Source organism: Catharus ustulatus, chromosome 20, assembly GCF_009819885.2.
Source record: "Catharus ustulatus isolate bCatUst1 chromosome 20, bCatUst1.pri.v2, whole genome shotgun sequence".
Lineage (NCBI taxonomy): Eukaryota > Metazoa > Chordata > Aves > Passeriformes > Turdidae > Catharus > Catharus ustulatus.
The window spans coordinates 5,531,536-5,550,587 of NC_046240.1; the positions used below are offsets into that span (position 1 = coordinate 5,531,536).

Below are 19,052 nucleotides of genomic sequence, written 5' to 3' on the forward strand. Positions count from 1 at the left end.
GCTGGGGGCGGGGCCAGCGCCTGCCCCGCCCCCTCGCGCGGCTCTCGCGCGGGCGGGGCGGGGCCCCGGGTCGCTCCGGCAACATGGCGGAGGCTGAGGGGGAGAGCCTGGAGTCGTGGCTGAGTGAGTACCGCGGGCGTGGGGGCACCGCCCGGCCCCTCCGAACCCCGGCCCCGCTGCCCCCCGGCCCCTCAACCCCTTCCCAGCGCCTCCCTGCAGCCTCAACCGGGCGGGAACCCGGGGGCCGTCCCGCGGAGGCCGGGGGGTGACAGCGCCGTGGGGATGGGTTGGCGCAGCCCCCAGGCCCGGGGCAGTTTCAGGGGCCCGGGATGCGCCGTGCCGGGGAAGGGCCGGGGCCGCCCTGGCGGCGCTCAGCTCGCTGTGGGACGCGGCAGCGGCTGGGGCCGGTACCGGCCTCGTGTTGGAGATGGGGCAGCGAGCGGGTCTGCAGCTCGCCCTGCTCGGCACCTGCTGCTGCTTCTTGTCCATAAAGGGTCACGGTTCGTGTCTGGCCCTCCCTTTATTCCCTTGCCTGGGTTGTGGCCCGCCGAGTACAGCCCGAGTGCTGTTCGTGAGGTTCAGAATTGAGGGATTTCCCCGATGAATTGTATTTAGGTGTTACACAACTGTGATTTTCAAGTAGACAAGTCCTGCTTTGTGCCCGGCTGCAGTTTCAGGGTAGTTGTGGACATCTATTCATATCAAAACCCTTTGTCAGAATAAGGTGCCTTAAAGGTTAGAGGGGACAAACCCCTGTGTTTGCTGATGCCCTAAAGGTTAGAGGGGACAAACCCCTGTGTTTGCTGACGCCCTAAAGGTTAGAGGGGACAAACCCCTGTGTTTGTTGGTGCCCAGCCCCTGCTGAGTTTCCCCTGCCTGTGTATCTGTCCGTGCTGCCCGTGTCATCTGGGCTCTGGCTGTACAGAACACAGGATGTGATTCCTGAATGAGCCAGTCGTAACTGTAATTGTTTTTCTTATATTCCACACACAGGAGCTCTTGCTGCTGTCCCTGGGAGGCCATGCTGCACATCAGAGCCTGTTGCCTAGATTTTCTTCTTTTTTTTAGTAGTTATTTGTTTGATTATGGCAGCAAGTGAAGTTCCAAGTAGTCAGGCACTGCACTGGGCAAACAGGAGAAGATGGTCATTAGCCCAAATACCTCAGAGTGCAAAACCTGGTACCCTTGGAGCTATCCTTCCATAAACAAGACTAGATCATTCTCCTTCTTTCTTGATATTTTGATATAAAATTCAAACATGTACATGTTGTCATGATCTGTTATATGAGTTACTGGCTGAAAGATGTTTTTAGCTCAATCCCTTCTGACCCTTTAGCGTTTTTGCTCCTCCTCTGAACTCCCACAATTTGTCAGTATCTTTTGTTGTAGCCAGTGAGACTCAAGAAGGAACACCCACATCCCTTCCTTGCAATCTTTCTCTAAGGAGAGCTGACTCACCCAGTTCAGTTTGTGTGTGAAAATATCTCTAGTAGGAAGGATATTTTGGGTTGTATAGCCTGGAATGCTTCCTGACTGCTTGTCTTGTAGGGATAATTTTTAATTGAGGAAGTTAAGGGAGAGGTGATGTGTCCTTGGCCAAGGGGCTAAAGGGAAGAGTTGCAAAGGCCTTACTCACTGTGAGAAGCATTGCAGCGAGCCTGATTGCAGAGGGGCACACATTTTTCAAGGCTTGAGTGCTGCTCTCTGGTTTCGGAGGATGCTTTTATGCCAGGTCACTGCTACAGTGATCGCTGCTGGTGTGGCTGTATCGCCCCTCCCATCGCAGGCAGCGCAGAGCTTTCCGTGGCCGGGAATTAGCGGCGGAGTCGGGAGGTCGGGCCGGCAGAGCTGGAGCAGCTCCCGGCTCTCACCTGCCCTCCCGAGCGGTTTTTTCTGTAATCATGACAAAGCCGTGGCTAATGCCAGCCTTGGGGTTGTGCCATGCTGTGCCCTTCCTAAGGGAATGGCTCAGCAGCACAGCCAACTTCCCAGCCACGGAAAGATGGAGAATTTCTTACTGAAAATGTTTTTGTTTGTTTGTTTTTTTTCCCCTGTGGTGGTGTGCAGCCTTCTGCTGCCCTGCCTCTGGCATCAGGTGGAGTCACAGAGCCATGAAGTAACATCATCCTCGTGTCCTGCTCTGCAGCAGGATCTGCGCCTCAGCCTGGGATGGTCTGGCATCTGCATGTCCTGCCTCATTCCAGGCAGCTGGGATGGGAGAAAGGTGATCCTTCCTGTCCTGTCTCCTCCTGCCTGGCAGCTCTGAGCTGAAACACAAGAAGGTTAGGAGACAATGTCAGTTGTGCAAACACAACTGGAGCTGCTTTTTCTGCTGCATCCAAAAGGAAGCTTCTTGTATCCCACTCGTGTGAGGCTAAGGCAGTGTTCCACTGTGGAACAGATGCAAATGGATGAAATATAATTGTCTTCGTTTCTTTTTTCCTTGGTTTGTCTGGCTCAGCATTATTTTCTGCCCAGGACTGCAGAGTCTGACTGTTAGACTGGTCATGGCTGGGCTGGGAATGAGAGGCTAAGCCTGACCTGGGGAAACTCTTTGTTGGGATGGCTTTGGCTCATTTCAGTAGAGAAGTGAACCCAGGAAAACAGGAACATTCATTACCAGGCAGTTAATGGTCTGTGGTTCTTTTCCTTCCAGCATCGTTTATCTCCAGAGAAAACAAACACCTTTGTTTCATATCTAATTATTAATCTGAATATTGCCTCATTAGCATTTCAGTCTGGCACAGCACCTAAGGGCTGAGTGGTCTGATACTCAGGGTGGGTGTGATGCAGCTTTGTTTGTACTGAGCACATTAAAAAAAAGCTGAAAACTGAGGCTGAAGTGGTAGCAGGACTGAGGTAGTGCCAAGACTTCAGTCCCCAGATTGCTGGTTTAGATTCATGTGGTTACCAGTGTGAAATGGGTTTTTCAGGAGGGGACCAGGTGGACAAGTGTCTCTGGAAGCAAATAACTGGTACCAAATGGGCCTTGCTTGGCAGTTTCAACAGAAAAGCCAAGGACTGGATATTCCAGAGCAACTCTTCATCCTGGAGTGAATCCTTTCCATGAGGGTTGAAGCATATTTATAAAGCAGCACAGACGAGCTCCTTGCCTACATTTTAAGCATTCTTCATAAAAATAGAGAGGATTTTAAGTCACAACCTGATAGACGTGACACAGCTTCCTGTAGGGCTGGAGAGGTGAAGTGAGGTGATTCCACTCCTCTGGGATGCTGAGTTCATGTGGCTGTGCTGAGACTGGGAACAGCTATCCATACACCCTGTTGTGTTGTGTCATGCAAACACATCCATCTCCAGAGCCAGGGCAGGACTTATGATCAAGCTCATTAATTTTTATGAACCAAGATTTCATATGGAGGTTTTATGCGTGCTGGAAATAAGCAGTTTCTTCATGTGGAACAGCACTTCCCTTTGGCAGTCACTCTCTCCTTCTGAGACTTCACTGTCTTTGTGTCAGAGCTTTTGCAGAAAAATCTTAGATGAGTCTGAGAGCATGAAATAATCCAGTGTCATTGCAAAAAGTTTTTGGAGCTATTTGGAACAGCTTTACAGTTAACACTTTTGAATATGGAAATCTTGGTTATGTTTTCCTGTTTGTACCACATCATTTTCCTAATTTCAGGATATGCAGCCAATAGAGTCCAGTTGGATGTGTGGCCTTATCTGCTTGTGCTCCTCCTGCATTTATTAAGTAAATTCCCTTAATTCCAGCCAGGAACTGAGTGTTTTTCTTCTGGGCCTGCCAAGCACAAGAGGTGCTTTGGAGCCCCAAACTACCACAGTGCTGTTTGACTTACATGAAGAGATTGTTATAATCCATGGTTTCCTGATGCTTCCAAGGTGTTCATCAGGTGGAAATGTGGTGATAAGATTTAGCTGCCAGGAACAACTGTTCCAAACAGTTGTTTGGCTCTGCAGAAGTTGTCTTTTAAACTGAGCTTCCCTTGAATCTCTAGAGTTTAAAACCAGCCTGGCACCTCAGCAAGTTCTACAGGATGTTATCTTGCAGTTTTTCCTCCCTGGCTGCTGTCTTCTGCTTATCTGGGGTTCCATAGAGGTCAGCAGGGGGCACAGAGATTGACCAGTGGAATATTTTACCATGCAATCCATGGAAAAAATTACTTGCTTTACAAATATCATTCTGTGGGGAGGAAAACCTGAGCAAACCTTGCAGGATGGGCACAGCAGGAGGGCTGAGGTGCACTGGGAAAGGGAGGCTTTGGAGTACATGCCTGACAGCTGTTTAGCTGTCTCTGGAAAGGTAAAAGGATATGTTTTAATGATGATAAAAAATGGCATTTGGTAATGCAGCATGTGTTTGTTTTGTTAGACTTCCCTCTGAGATGAAAGTACAGGGATGTGTGCTGGGTTTTTTCCTGCCCTTCATCCTCTGCTCTATACTATCTGACTAAGCAATATTTAATTTCCTAAACCTCTTTCCATTATATTAAAAATTTTAGGCAGGTTTCTTAAATACCAACCCTTAGATATATAAGGACAGATACAGTGCATTGTTTCTTCCCTTTCAAGAAAGAAAAACCATCATATCTGGTCATCTTGGCTGGAAAATTAGGTTAAAGTGGGAATCTGATCTGTTCATTCTACATCAGGGTTAAGTAAAGTACATGGAGAAGATGCATTCATAACCAAAGGGGTGCTCATAGCCTCACTACTCTGAAATCAGTGCAGTGAGGTCCTGCTGCTTAAAGGAGGATCCTTCAGGAGACTGAGATAGCCCTGTCACTAAAGCATTGATCTCTTGGCCTCAGCATGTAGGATTTGAGTTCCTGATTCTGTGCAGGCTGTAGTGTTTATTACTTGCAAGAAGAACTCAATGTGTAATAATAAATTTTAGTTCATAAATCCCAGGAGAAATGCTAAGGCATCAATCAAATCAGCTGGCACTCCAAAAGCAAGTGCTAATGCTAAATGACTGATATTAAACATCTGATGTTCCAGCTCTTGCTTCTGCAAAATTCCCAGGGAATACAAAAATAATTTCATATGTAGAAAGTGTGAGGGTTTAACCTTTAAAGAGTTTAATGTTACAGCCAAATAGAAAGAGACAGCATTTCAGGCAGAGGAAACTGTGAGCTGAAATATTTTATCCTGTGCTCTCATTTAGAATATGAGAATAGCCTGTCTCTAAATACTTGGGATTTTGCACCTGTTTCCTTTGGAAGGCAGTGGTTCTTGGTGGATGTTTGGATGTCTCAGCTTGGACACACCCTTTTCCCTGAACAGACATACCACATGTGAACTTCTTTCTCCTTTTTTAGAGCTGGCAATGGATGTCAGATGCTTTTGTCTAGAAAATATGTGGCCTTTTATACTGTTTCTTCTCTTCGTTGGTAATATGTTCTCTTTCCCTTGCCAAAGATAAAGCCACCAACCCATCCAACAGGCAGGAAGACTGGGAATACATCATTGGATTCTGTGACCAGATCAACAAGGAACTCGAAGGGTGGGTGTCCCAAACTGCTCTAGACTTAATAAATTACATTCACAGTTTAAAGTGTGAAATTCCATTATCAAACATTTATATTTTCTTTTATACATACTGATGTCACAAGGAAGAGCTGGCTACAGCAGAGGGAAGATGCTGCCTCTCCTGTGAAAGGCAGCGTGGCTAATCCAGACTGAGCACTGGGAAACTGGGAATTCTGGATCTGCTTCTAATTTCAGGTTCTGCAGCTCCAGGGTTTTCATCTGGCTAAAATTATTCCATTTGCCAGTCTGTAAAATGGGGTTATCACTGATAGTGCTGGTAGGGCTTCACATCTTTAAAATCTTTCCTTGAAAGACATTTAGTTTAAACAGCAGAATTTGTGAAAGTGTGAAAATCCTCCATGGTGTTTACCTGCTCTGTTCCAGGCCACAGATAGCTGTGAGACTTCTGGCTCATAAAATCCAGTCCCCACAGGAATGGGAGGCAGTCCAAGCCCTGACAGTAGGTAGTCCTTACCCCTCTCATAAATCCAGGCATGTATCCTATTGCATCACCTGAGTGGAGTCGAGGGGGCCCAGGGTGTGTCCATGGGGTCATCTGGGGGCTGAGATCCCTGGGAGGGAGTGGGAGGGAGCACAGTTCCATCCCTAAAGTGTCTGGAGCTGCTTTTCTTTGTTCTCTTCAGGCAAGATTTGTGTTTGTTGTTGAGGCCAGCTATTGAGATAACACAGATACACCTGGCTGAGGCTGGGACACCATCCTGCCTTGATGTGTCATCCCTAAAGCTGGGAGATTGATGTCTGCATGGAGCAGGAATACTTGTCTCACTGACTCCCCTCCCCTCTAAGCAGAACACACACTTACTGTAGGTTTTTGATGTTGCTTTCAGCACCTGTTTCTGTTCCTTGAATGCAGGTGCTGGAAGCTTGTATGAAGAATTGTGGGAGAAGATTTCATAATGAAGTCGGGAAGTTTCGCTTTTTAAATGAATTAATAAAAGTTGTGTCTCCAAAGGTTAGTCCCTGAGCCTTACAGCTGCAGCTGCCTTTTGTTTGACCTCTTTAAACTACAGGCAGCATCCAAAATATTTGCAGTGTTCTGTTTGGCTCATTGCACTTATTAGTCTATATTCAAGAGCATTTGTTAGCTAAGCTCTTGTTGTTTGGGGTTTTTTTATGCCTTACTAAATTTCTCAGGAAGTTGTACTAATTTGCCATCACTATGCAGTTTTTGGGTTATTCTAATCCTTCAGATACCTTAAGGACTTCTAAAATTTGGGCTCTCTTGTTTTAAAAAGCAAAATTCCAGTAATAGTGGAAGAGAAATGTGATGCAGAGGTTAAAACGAGGTTTGACAGCACACCATGGAGTTCTAGTCCTCATTCTGCTTACTTGTTGTGTAAAGAGTGCCAGACTAAGTCCCTCAACATTCATGATGGGTTTCATGTGCTGAAAATCTTCCCTATGGTGTGATTGATGCAGCAATGCATTCCTAGATTCTCTCCCATAAGACACAGGAGGGGGTGGTTCTCTGTATTGCTGTAATTTTTAAAATAGCAAAATCCTGGAGCCAGCAGAACAGCTGCTTTTTCTTTTGCTGAAGATAATCACAAAGCTTCTCTTCACTGTTATTTCAAATCTATTAGAGGAGCAATTTTTTCCTCTTAATGAGATGTTACCTTAGATCATCTTGGAAGTTAGATCATACACCTCTGAATGTATTTCACTGAGCTTCCACAGAGTTTTATTTTTAAAAAGAAATTAAGATCATGAAGAATTTGGATCTTCTTTCCCCTACTTAGTACCTGGGAGACCGAGTCTCAGAGAAGGTGAAGTCCAAAGTCATTGAATTGCTGTATAGCTGGACTGTGGCATTGCCAGAGGAATCCAAAATCAAAGATGCCTACTACATGTTGAAGAGACAAGGTAGGGAGTGAACTGCTCGCTCATGCATTCTCTCCAGCCTGGGCTTTGAGCAAGAGTGTCACAAAATATACAGCTTCTAATTAAATGGGGTCAGAGCAAGCTCTGAGGGGAGATAGAGCAAGGAGAAATTCTCTGAAAAGCTTTTCATTATGTGTAAATGCCTTGGGCAGAGTTGGGTTTGCTCTGGTAACTAAATTAGTGAAATACCTTGCAAATACCAAATACTTTTGTTTTGGTTTGAAGGGCCTTTTTTAAGTTCTTTTTTATTTGGTGGAAGTAGTAATTAGATTATTTGAATAAGTCCAATTTAAAGTGAAATAAGAGCTTCCAAGTAGCTTTTTGTGTTCTTTTAACTAAATGGCTTTGCAGCTGTTCCTTTAGTTCAGCTGACACACTTTTCTTGTGTAGGCACAATAGAAAAAATGCAGTAGCTTCACAAGAAAAATAGATTCCATGAAAGCTCTGGAAACCATCCTGTCCTATTAGGACACACAGACAGTCATAACTGTCCCTTGCAGCACTGTGGATGGATGAACTAAAGGCTGAATGAGGCTGAAAATGATTCCTCCCCTTCAGAGGGAGAGTTTTAGCTCATGTTTGGGGTTGGGAGAACATCCAGGTAGAAGCCAGCTCAGGGATTTGGATGTATTGTTCACTGGAGCAGTGTGGCAGGGTCAGGGGCAGATGTGTGTTGGCTTGGACAGCAGCCTGGGAGTAGCTGTGTGCCCTGCCTGACCCACAGGAGTTTTTTCCCTCTCTGCTTTCAGGGATTGTCATGTTTGACCCTGTGATTCCTGCAGACAGAACACTGATCCCTTCCCCACCGCCTCGTCCCAAGAACCCTGTGTTTGATGATGAGGAGAAATCCAAGGTACAGAGAAGACTTTTGTCAAAATCACACATGAAAAGAGATCACTCAGTGCACATTTAGAATAAGGAAGCAAAGTATAATAACGTGTCTCTTATTTAGGAGGGGGGATAGTCTGTATTTTGCAGGGTTCACTGCTTTGTCCACCTGCTTAACCCAAAGTTTCGGTTAAGACCTGTCTGTGTTACCATGATGAGGTTATTCCTGTTAAAGTGCCATCCTGCTGAAGTACTGGGTAGCAGAGAATGTTTCACACACAGGAGGAGAAATAATGTATGGGAGTAATAACTATCTAGTGCCAAAAGTCTCTGAGATTTCACAGAATATGTCCTGTGTAAAAGTAAGAATGCAGCAACTCACATAGATAATAAATTGTAAATGATTCCTGCTGAATTCTCTGTAACTGTGTAAGCTTTGCAATACTGGGCTGTATCCCTTTTCCCCTGAATTGTTCATATAGATATTCCTTTCCCTTTGCACAAGGATCTTTATTTGTTTCCTGATTATCATCTTCTTGTCTTTCAGCTTCTAGCCAAGCTGCTGAAAAGCAAAAACCCAGATGATTTACAAGAGGCCAACAAACTTATAAAATCTATGGTAAAAGAGGTAAGAAATTCAGGTAGGATTGGTTCAGGTCAGCAGTCTGCTTTCCAGGTTTTAAGCAATTTGACTTTAAATGGTGGAGAGCTTAGGATTTGGTCTCTGGCTTGTACCTAGGAGATATTTGTGTCACAGAAATGTCTACAGTTGGTGTGTTGGTGGAGGATGGGGCAGGAATTGAATGTCCCTTGTTGTAAATAACCACATTCCCATCATTCAAAGTGGCATTTCATATCAAGGTTTGGTGGGAGCATTGTGGTGCCACTCCTGGATGCTGAAGACTGAGTCACTGCTCTGGGTCTTCTCACAAACAAGTTCATGGAAACACCTTCCTGTTTATAGAGCTGTGCTGCATCCACCCATGGCAGTCATTCCAAACTCTGGAGTCCAGGAAGTTACTCCCTGGGATTCTGGCAAATAAAGAGACTTTCTGGACTTTAGTGGTTTTATAGGTTACCAAGATATTTCATTCAAGCTCCTCCTGTCCCCAGGGCAGGCTCTCCTACGTCTTCAGTTGGAATCTCCAATCAGAGATGGGTGGACATTTTCCACCAGAGTGTGCTTGTTGTTCCTAGTAAATGTTTTGCTTCAAACACATCTCATTTGTTAAATGGCATCAAGTGAACAAAAAAAAGGTCAGAAAGGAACTTCTGGAAACTTTTTTTAGTGATGTAATTATATATTGAAATCTATTTAATGAGGCTTACTGGAAATATGGGATTGCCTGTAATTTCAGAATGGTGGTGAAAAGACAATAAAATAAACAAAGCTTCACATGAACAAAGAAGGGGTTTGTTTGCTTTTTTTCTAGCTTAACCCTAAATAGCTATTACTTGACATGTTTGCAGATAATACCTGTGTTACTGGGAACTTTTAGAAGGAAACTCACCCTTTCTGTCTGTGCTTTTCACCCTGAAGGATGAGGCTCGGATCCAGAAGGTGACAAAGCGCATGCACACGCTGGAGGAGGTGAACAACAATGTGAAGCTGCTGAATGAGATGCTGGTTCATTACAGCAAAGAGGACTCATCAGAGGCTGACAGGGAGCTCATGAAGGTGGGTCTGAGCTGCTCCTTCTTCCTAGCAGTCCTGGAGTCAGTCCTTTCTTACAGACTTAAGTTTTGGAGAGAATTACAAACACTGCAGTAAAATGGAGAGCAGTGGTGAGAAACAGGAGTTGTTTGTTGCTGCAAACAGCAGGCAAGAAAATATCCATGTTTTTAGTGCCTTTCACCAAAAAACTGGGTGGGGGAGTAGCTCAGTTTTGTGTATGTTTGAAGTGAGGTACAGCTGTTCCCCAAAGGTGGAACCAAGAAGCTGCAGTTTGTAATTCTACATGCTGTAATGACACATGGATTGCAGGTCATAGCTGTCCCTTGCAGTACTGTGGATGAGTAAACTAAAGGCTGAGTGGGGCAGAAAATAGTCCCTCCCCTTCAGAGGAAGAGTTTTAGCTTGTGTTACTAGGTTAGGAGAACATCAGCAAAGTGAAAATCGAAGCAACCACCAGGGATGACTTGGTAGGCCCAGAGCCTTTAAGAATTGCACATTATTTTATTTAAAAAAATGAAACCCACTTCTTTTTAATGACAGCATCTTTAAACAGTGGTAAGATGCTTAAAAAACTTGTTTGCTTCTGTGAACCATTTGTTGTTGCCACCTCTGCTGTGTGGTTGCAGACTCAGTAGTGGTTGCAGCACAATTGCAGTTTAACTGCTGAAACATGATTCTGCTCTTCCTCAAGCTTTTAGGGACTGCTGTAGGAGGAAGGAACATCTCTTTTGGACTAGAACTTGGCTATAAGTGCTGATGTGAGGGAGGACTGAGAGATGTGTTGGGAATGCAGGTAGTGTTGCCCCAGGCTCATGTAATGCTGCTCAGCACTGTGAGCTGGGCACAGAGGCCATTCTGGCTGTGCAGTCACACTGGCACAGTGAGCACAGTGACACTACTCTGTTCTGGGGGTTGTTCTGTGCTGACTGCTCCTGGCAGTGGCTCCTGGCTGGTGAAACCCTTTGTCCTAATCTGTCTTCCAGGAGCTCTATGAAAGGTGTGAAACCAAAAGAAGGACACTGTTCAAGCTGGCCAGTGAGACAGAGGATAATGACAGCAGTTTGGGTAAATTGAGCTACACTTGTCCTTTTTTGTTTGCTTTTGTGCTCCTTGCCTTTGTAAAGGTTCAGCTGTAAAGTTGTCTCCTCACTATGAATTCCTGTTGCTTTGATAAAGGACAATCCTTCCCTCTTTGTACTTATCATTTCAGTTCAGGCAAGGACTGGACAGTAAAGTTGGTGGTTCAGGAGGATGGGAGCAGTAATGGGGGACAGCTACTGCTTTGGGAGAGGAAGGGAGTTGCTGTGGGGAACAACCTTGGTCTCATTTTTTTCTTGTTACTACAATGTATATGAAGCTAGAAAAGGTCAGGATATTGCTTATAAAAATGTGGCACAGGCAGAGTGATGGAGCTCATAACCAAATATTCGTGGTTTTTCTTTCTGATTATTTAGCTGACAACTCTCAGCATTAGTGGGAACAAAATGACTAAAGCCTTGAAGGTCATTTTTGTCTCTCTTGTAGGGGATATTCTGCAGGCCAGTGACAATTTATCACGTGTGATAAATTCCTATAAAAAAGTAATAGAGGGGCAAGTGATTAATGGTGAAGTGGATCTCCCTGGGATGTCTGTAGTGGAAGGTGAGTTCCTGGGAAGCCAATTGTTTAATCTTTGACTCCTGCAATTGTAAGTCTTGAAGAATGTTTCCTGTTTTGTTAAAATAGCATTTGATGGTTCTTGTGACCAACAGTTTGTGAATCAGGGAAACAAGAAGGCTCCTGAGCAGTGGATAAACAATTCTGCACAGGAGCAGCAATGCTGCAGCTTTGCATTCTCCATTGTTCAGTCCATATTATTGAAACCTTTGATGACAGCAGTAGCAAACCTGCATGTGAGCAAGTTTGTGTGGCTGGAAGTTCTCATACATTTTCCTGTTCACATTTGTCCTGTTTCTCAATGGTAATGTCTAAGAAGAAGATAATTTTATCAAAAACACAAGAACTGAAGAACAGGAGCTGGACCAGGGGTCCTTTTCCTGGTTTTGCAAGTAATTCCACTTGTGCATTCAGACCAGTTGCCCACTTCACACTTCAGCTTCACCACTGAATGCTCTGGACAGGAGTGTAACAGAATTACCCTTTCAGACTCAAACATTTTTGCTGCTGCCTGGCAGCATCTTACTGAGACAAGACTGTTCTAAATATGAGAATTGAGGTATGAATTTCCTTCAGCTCTCCAGCTCTCTGATAGCCTCTGTTTATTATAATGCTGTAGGATCTCCCAAAGCCTCATCTGATTTCAAAGGATTTTGTAGAGATCATGAATTGTGAAGCAGTGGGGAAGAAGCAGTGGTTGCAGCAGATTTTCATGTGGAAATTCTTTAAGTATCTGTGTTGATTTACACAGTCCAGACAGCAAATATCCTTTCTCTGTTACAAAGAGCCATAAGCCATGCTCAGATGAGGATCTAAACCACCTCTCTGCTAATTTCTTCTGCAAACTGAGTTTGCTCTGAGCCTTTTGCCTTCTTTCCTAGCAGTGCTCTTCTCTTGTCTGCTGCAGGGAGTAACTCCACCAATAATCTCAACACCCTCATTGACCTTGCTGGACTGGATGTCACCAGCACCCCACCACCTGTGATGCCACCCAGCAGCCTGCCAGCAGCCCCCAGCACAGCCCCTGGCCCAGCTGAGATCCCCATCCTCCCTCCTCCTCCTCAGACGTTCGTGCCGCTGCGCAGCAGCTCCTCCAGCCAGGTGGAAACAGCACCTGCTCAGCAGGGCAGCACAACCAACTCCCTGTCCTTGCTGGATGAGGAGCTCCTGTGCTTGGGTAAGATGCTGAGGGGGCTGCAAAAGGGCTGCTCAATCCATCCTAACAAAGGCTACCTCTGCATTCTCCATGTTCCTGGATTATGGGGAACACTCCCTTGCATCATTCTGAGTATTAGACCTGGTCAGTGAGTCAGTATTAAAATTTCTTCCCAGAGCTGGCTGTAAGAAAGTAACTGTTTAGTGCAGTTGCAGTCTGATCTCTGGGGCTGCTGGGACGTGCTGTGTGTACAGACTGAAGTTTGGGACAGATGAAGCCCTGATTGTGGGGTTGTGCTGAAAAGAAGGGGCCTCAGAGGGGTTGTTCCTCAGAGCCTGCAGGATGCCTGTCTGTGGAAGGCAGTGCTAATCAGGATGGGTTAGAAGAGCTGGATGCAGGGCATGGCTATTGGCTGCTGGTGCTGTCAGTCTCTTCCACACCACAGACTTGCAGTCCATCTCAGTGTTTCATCAGGTTCTTGCAGAGCTGAATCAAGTTTTGATGGTACTGAAACAGCACCCAAGGAATGACACTGAATTCATTTTCTCCTCCTGTTGTTTTTTCCTCCAGGCCTGAATGACCCAGCCCCTGCAGCAGGGAAGGAGACCTCAGAAAACAACCAGTGGAGCATGTTTGAGGTACAAAGGAGGAGTTTCAGGGAAGGGGAGGGAGAGATCTTGGAGAATCATGTGATCACACACGCAGGCAAAGGGGCTGAGCCCTAAAATCTGGGATAGTTGTGTTTAAACAGAGTAGGTATCCCTGAACCTGGCTTTCTCAGTGTCCCATCTGTCCCCATGTTAGTCCTTGCTTTGCTTAAATCACAGATCAGATGTAGCCCTGACTTAGGCTGCAGAGTTTACTGCTTGTCACCCAGCACCTGTTTCTGTGGTAAACCTCTGTCTGTGTAAGAGAGCAGTGTCATCTCTGCATCAGGGCCAGCAGTGAGTTGGAGCATCTGCCTGTCTTCTCTTTCAGAATGACCAGCTGGACCTGGATTTCTTTAATCCGAAGATGGCGACTGTTGCTTGCAACCCTGCAGGGAACCCTCTTCTCCATCACACATCACAGACCACATGTGGGACATCAGCCACGCTGCCTTCTGCTTTCCCAGCCTCCCAGACTGCTCCCAGCATCCCAGCCCCAAACTCAGCACCCTTTGTATTTCCTGCTGTACCAGCTGCCCCTGCAGGGCCTCCTAAGACTATTCCAGCTTCTTCTGGGTATTTCAGCTCGTCTGTGGGGAGCAACATGTCACACAAGATGGATGCATTGGGACAACTCCTTGAAGAAGCCAAAGGGTAACCAGAAATCCTCACTTTGCTTTGGCTCTGCATTTAGAAAGCCAAGCTCACTGCAGTGCCAGGTTCTGAGGATGTCTTTCAGCTCTGGTTTGGTAGAAATGTGGAATTGGTATTTTTCTTCTCAGAGGTTTCAGTTTGCAAACTAATATGAGTTTCCTACCTCTGGGGGAGCAGGGCAGGCAGAGCACACAGCTCTGATGTGGTGTGAAGGGAATCAGTTGTTGGGGTACAGAGGCCTTGTTTCCTTCCTGACTTAGAGAAGTAACCCCACCCAACCACCACCCCTGTCCTTGTAGTTCTCCTCTTGGCAGACCCTGCAGAGTCACAGACTCCAGCCTGACTCCAGGCTGCTGTTTTGTCCTTGTGATGTGCTGTTATCTCCGGGCATTGGTGAAATTCCTGCTTCACTTCCAGCTCCATTTATCACTTTTCTGTCTCTCTTGCAGGAGTGCCACCCAAGGCATGGTGACACCTTCAGTGTTCCCTGGGGTTACTTTGCCAAGCACTGTCACCCCTGCCCCATTAGCAGCACCTGCAGGGCTGCCAGCCACTACCTCTGGAGCCCCTCCAGCTCCCTTCCCAAGCAGCTGCACTGCTGGGTCAGGAAGTCCTCTCTTCCAGCCAGCATCATTCCAGCAGCAAGGCAGTCCCATGAAAGCACCTGAAATTTCTTTGGCCAATGTCCATGTTCCCTTGGAATCCATTAAACCCAGTAAGTATTTCAGGTTTCTCACTTTGCCCTGGATATCTTTTTAAAGGCAAAGCTTCTTGGCAAAGCTCATGAAATTGAGAGAGCAGCTCAAACCAAACATCCCAATGCTGCCTCAGAGCATGAACCTGGATCCTCTCCCTTCTCTCCCTGTGGCAGGCAGTGCCCTGCCTGTGACAGCCTACGACAAGAACGGGTTCCGGATCCTGCTGCACTTTGCCAGGGAGTGCCCGCCGGGCCGCTCCGATGTGCTGGTCGTGGTGGTCTCCATGCTGAACACGGCGCCTCTGCCCGTGAGGAACATCGTGCTGCAGGCAGCTGTGCCCAAGGTAGGGACAGCAGGACAGGGACTGCATCCAGGGGCTTGGGACAGCCTGCTCTGACCTTTCCATAGGCTGTGCTCTGCCGCTTTCCAGAACACAAAGGTTCTTGTCAGAGGCAGAAAATGCTGAGCAGGATAAGTCAACATATGCTGGCTCTTGTTCCCTCATCCTCACTTGTGGGTTGATTCTCTTCCATTTGGATGTGGGCTGTTGTCCCCTGAGCCTGTGCATGCATCCTTCATTGTCCCCAAGGCAGGAGATCATCCCTGAGGTTCTGCTCTCTCTTTCACTTGCAGTCCATGAAAGTGAAGCTACAGCCACCCTCTGGCACTGAGCTGTCTCCGTTCAATCCCATCCAGCCGCCAGCTGCCATCACCCAGGTCATGCTGCTGGCAAATCCTGCCAAGGTGAGAGGGACAGTGGGATTCATCCTGTCATTTCCAGACACATTTGATACCAGCTGAACTCTGTGGAGGTGTAGGACCAAACATTTGAGCAGCTACAGCTGTTGATTCCTAAAGGTTTGGACTTGATAACCTTGGAGGTCTTTTCCACCCATAATTATCTGTGATTCTAAAGTGCCCTCCACAAGTTGTTATTATGGAATGTAACCAGTGTTGGTGTTTCAGTTCAGGCCTAGAGGAGGCTCTTGCCAATAGTCTTTGGCAGGGAGAGGTTTGAGAAGGGACAATACACTTCTTCCAGCAAAAGGGCAAGGATCATGTCAGGCTAAACTTTAAAGAGTATTAAAGCTGCATCAGGAGTTTGTCTGCCCTGTGCACTGAACGTGCCAGGCTTTGCTGATAACTAGATCAATGCTAAATTAACTGGTGCTGTAGCAGTACTTTTGATGAACCAACAGACAAATGTCAAATCATGTCTGTTCCATCATTCTCTGGGGAAGTATCTGTGACCAGGGACACAATGGGGTTGAACTTTCTGCTGATGATACTGGGAGCATCTGAGAAGTGTTTTTCCTTGCTGTAGTCGCTCATTCAGTCAGCCAGCTCTGAAGGCCCAAAGCTGAAGGACTTTCTAATTGACAAATTTAGATGATTATACTTGAGAATTACAACAAAAGTGCCCTTCAAGGATCAGCTGAAAGCTCTGAGGTAAAAGGATGAATGTCAGAGGGGTTTAGTGGATGTTTAAAAAACTTTGTGGATACATGAAGGTGCTCACATTGAAGGGCTGCTTCCATGCTTACTGTATTGCAAGGCACTTTTCAGAGCAGGAACTATTTTACCTTCCTCCACATGGTGAGGAATTTAATTTTTGGAACTTTTCCAGCAGCAGTCTTTGGGCTCTGGAGAGCAGCTTGCCATGTCTGTGCAGTCTGTGCTCACAGGTCATTTATGCTTTTCTCGTTCTGCTCCATGCTAAGCTGTAAAAGTTTATTTGGTATAAAAAGTGTAAGGTGAATAAGGCAGGTTTGTAAATAGCTGAACTTTATGAACTTAACTTGAGCCCTCCTGCCCCTGTTCTGTACAACAGAAGTCTTGTACTCTCTGTAGAGCTGTAACAATGAAGTGTTTTGTTCGGGACTGTTGAGCTGGGATTGTTCTCACATTGCTTTTGGGTTTTGTCTTTCCTGCAGGAGAAGGTGAGGCTGAGGTACAGACTGACCTTCACCCTGGGAGATCAGCCCAGCACAGAAGTGGGCGAAGTGGATGAGTTTCCCCCGGTAGAGCAGTGGGGGAATCTATGACCTTAGGACACTGCCAGAGACTCTGACAGGACCAGGGCAGGATCCCACAGGACTGGAATGGATGTGCCGTGGGGAGGGACACACATGCTATCCACTGGTGATGTTCAGCTTTGTTTACATGTCCTGACCACTCTGCTTGTAGCTTTAGTCCAGAATGTTGTGCCCCACATTTGGAGGGGCCCTGGAACACTTATGCCAAGCATGAACTGAAAGGCAGCCAGTGACAGGCAGTGCTGGCTGCTTTTACCTTGACCTCTGGGTGAATCTGGTTCTATCTTCCACTCTATTAAACTTGAAGTTACTGTATTTTGAGGGGAGACCTGTCAGCAGAAGGGGGTTTAGTTGGCTTTTCCTGCACTGCTGTCCAGAGCTCCCGACAGGCTGTGGGGTGATGATGCCGCGAGCTCAGCGCAGAGCCCTGACAGAGCCCTCCGTGGGACTGTGACTCCTGGTGCCACATGGGCCGTGAGCATGCTGAGCAATAATGCTGCTCCATGAGGGAATGCTTCCTTTTTTACACTGAAATAGCACTTAGCTCCCTTCCCCCCTCCTGCTTCATTCCCAAGGGCCCGTGTAAGCAGCCCCTCGTTCCATGTGTGCCATACTGCTGTATCTTTACTTGTTATATTTATTTTACACTGCTGGCTGCCACCCTGGGGCATCCATTTGGGGCAGCTGGGGCTGAGTTTTGTTTGCAAATGGTTACACTGGTTGTTTTTTTTTTTGCCTTCATTGCATCCCATAGTGTGGGAAAAAGAGGATATGCGTAGTGAGGAGGAAAGAGGGCTGGAGGGTATTGGTCAGTATTAGAGGAGGACAGCACCTGGAGCACAGAACTGTCTTTACAATCACTAGTCAGGGCCAGTGACTGAATCCAGGGATAAGGAGAGATGCCTCTTAGGTCTCCTCATGCAGGCAGTGTTACTGGTATAGTCAATTACTGTTTTATTGCTGAGTACAATGACCTGTAAGATGTAAATAATAGCGCTGTAGGCTATTACAACTGAGCAAACAGGCAGAGAAAGGAAGAGGCTCCCTTGGGCTGTGATGGGGCTTGTGCTGGGTTAATGCCCCATTTTCTTTGTTCCCTGTATTAAGTGGCAAAGTGCAATTGTCCCCACAAAGGGGGAAGCAGTTTTGCTGGGCATCAGTGTTAACAGAAGAGCTGATCCCTTAGCTACAGCCTCCCAGAAATAAGGTTTAAATCACCAAAACTTGGTTCCAGCAGCCCTTTCCTTCTTCTCAGTTTCCAGTCTCGAGCAGTGCCTCAGTGAGCTCTGAGACAGACTGTTGTAAAGTAATGGGAGTCTTTAGCACCCACTGACACAAGCACAGAGAGGTGCTTGCTCGGTCCTTGGACACTCAGCTCTGCATTTCCAGCAGGGCTGTCAAGCAACAGCTCTTCTCAAACGTGGAGTGGGAGCAGCACAGAGAAAAGCAGTACACAGAGGCTCCTGCCTCATGTAGGGAAACTCCCCAGGAGAATGTGATGCTGGAATGAATGGTGGCTGTAAAACCATTGCTGCAAACACAGCTTGCAGTTATTCATAGTTGAATTTCCTTTACTGTGCTGCAGAGTAAAAATCCCTAGAGATGAAAACCAGAGGATGCACAAGCCAGAGGCCCTCATCAGAGGCACCAGGCAGCTGCAAGAGCCCCTGAAGGTGGAATTCAAGCTTGTCCTGGTCCTGTGGAGAGCTCAGCTTTGTCAGCTCCCTGATGTAGAAGGCAGGGGAGAGGGATGGGTTGTTTGGATCCTAAAGCAAGCTGTTTTAAATTGATGGACTGGGAGAAAAGGGACAAGGAGAGAATTCTTTCTGCCTCATACATGTTCTTGCCAGCACTTTAGACACAGTGGGCATGGGGCAGTGCCTGGGTGGTGTGTCCTGAGGAGCAGGGTCACCATCCCCTGCATGTGGATCTCACTGTGACTTGGAGGAAGGCAGGAGAGCACAGGTGCTCTCTGTGAACAGCAGCAGCCACCTGGCCAGGCACTATAGTTCTGCTGCTTTGGAAATTAAACTATGAATGTTTCTAGTTTGTAGGGTGAGGTTCCTGCTTCATCCCCAGCAATCCTACCTGTACATACATCTTCAATGCATTTGTGCTGCTGCATGTTGAATAAATCATTTTCCCTATCTGGCTCTGTGCTGGCCTTTTCTCGTGACAGCTTCTGCAGTGCGATGGAAATCCTCAAACTCAAACTATCGACTCAAGACCTGCCTAAGCAAAAATAGAGAGGATGCTGTTTCTAAAACCCTACTGGTTTATTTCAGTTCT

At 46.6% G+C, this 19,052-nt stretch overlaps 1 protein-coding gene across 1 annotated transcript; it reads left to right on the plus strand.

Moving 5' to 3' along the window:
• The first annotated feature begins 35 nt into the window (after positions 1-35).
• Positions 36-18,910, plus strand: GGA3 (golgi associated, gamma adaptin ear containing, ARF binding protein 3). The gene is made up of 17 exons (XM_033076417.1): positions 36-123; positions 5,401-5,485; positions 5,896-5,971; positions 6,386-6,484; positions 7,272-7,395; positions 8,163-8,266; positions 8,789-8,869; positions 9,782-9,919; positions 10,900-10,981; positions 11,441-11,557; positions 12,480-12,749; positions 13,299-13,366; positions 13,707-14,029; positions 14,479-14,744; positions 14,901-15,070; positions 15,361-15,471; positions 16,662-18,910. The coding sequence occupies exons 1-17, from the start codon at positions 84-86 to the stop codon at positions 16,770-16,772; spliced, it is 2,265 nt and encodes a 754-aa protein (XP_032932308.1). The 5' UTR covers positions 36-83; the 3' UTR covers positions 16,773-18,910.
• The last annotated feature ends 142 nt before the right edge of the window (positions 18,911-19,052 follow it).

Excerpts from the sequence above, each read along its gene's own strand:
- GGA3 (XM_033076417.1), top strand. The coding sequence starts at position 84 with ATGGCGGAGGCTGAGGGGGAGAGCCTGGAGTCGTGGCTGA. Across the intron at positions 12,750-13,298 it reads TGAGGAGCTCCTGTGCTTGG|GCCTGAATGACCCAGCCCCT; the intron begins GTAAGATGCTGA and ends TTTTTCCTCCAG. Across the intron at positions 14,030-14,478 it reads CTCCTTGAAGAAGCCAAAGG|GAGTGCCACCCAAGGCATGG; the intron begins GTAACCAGAAAT and ends TCTCTCTTGCAG.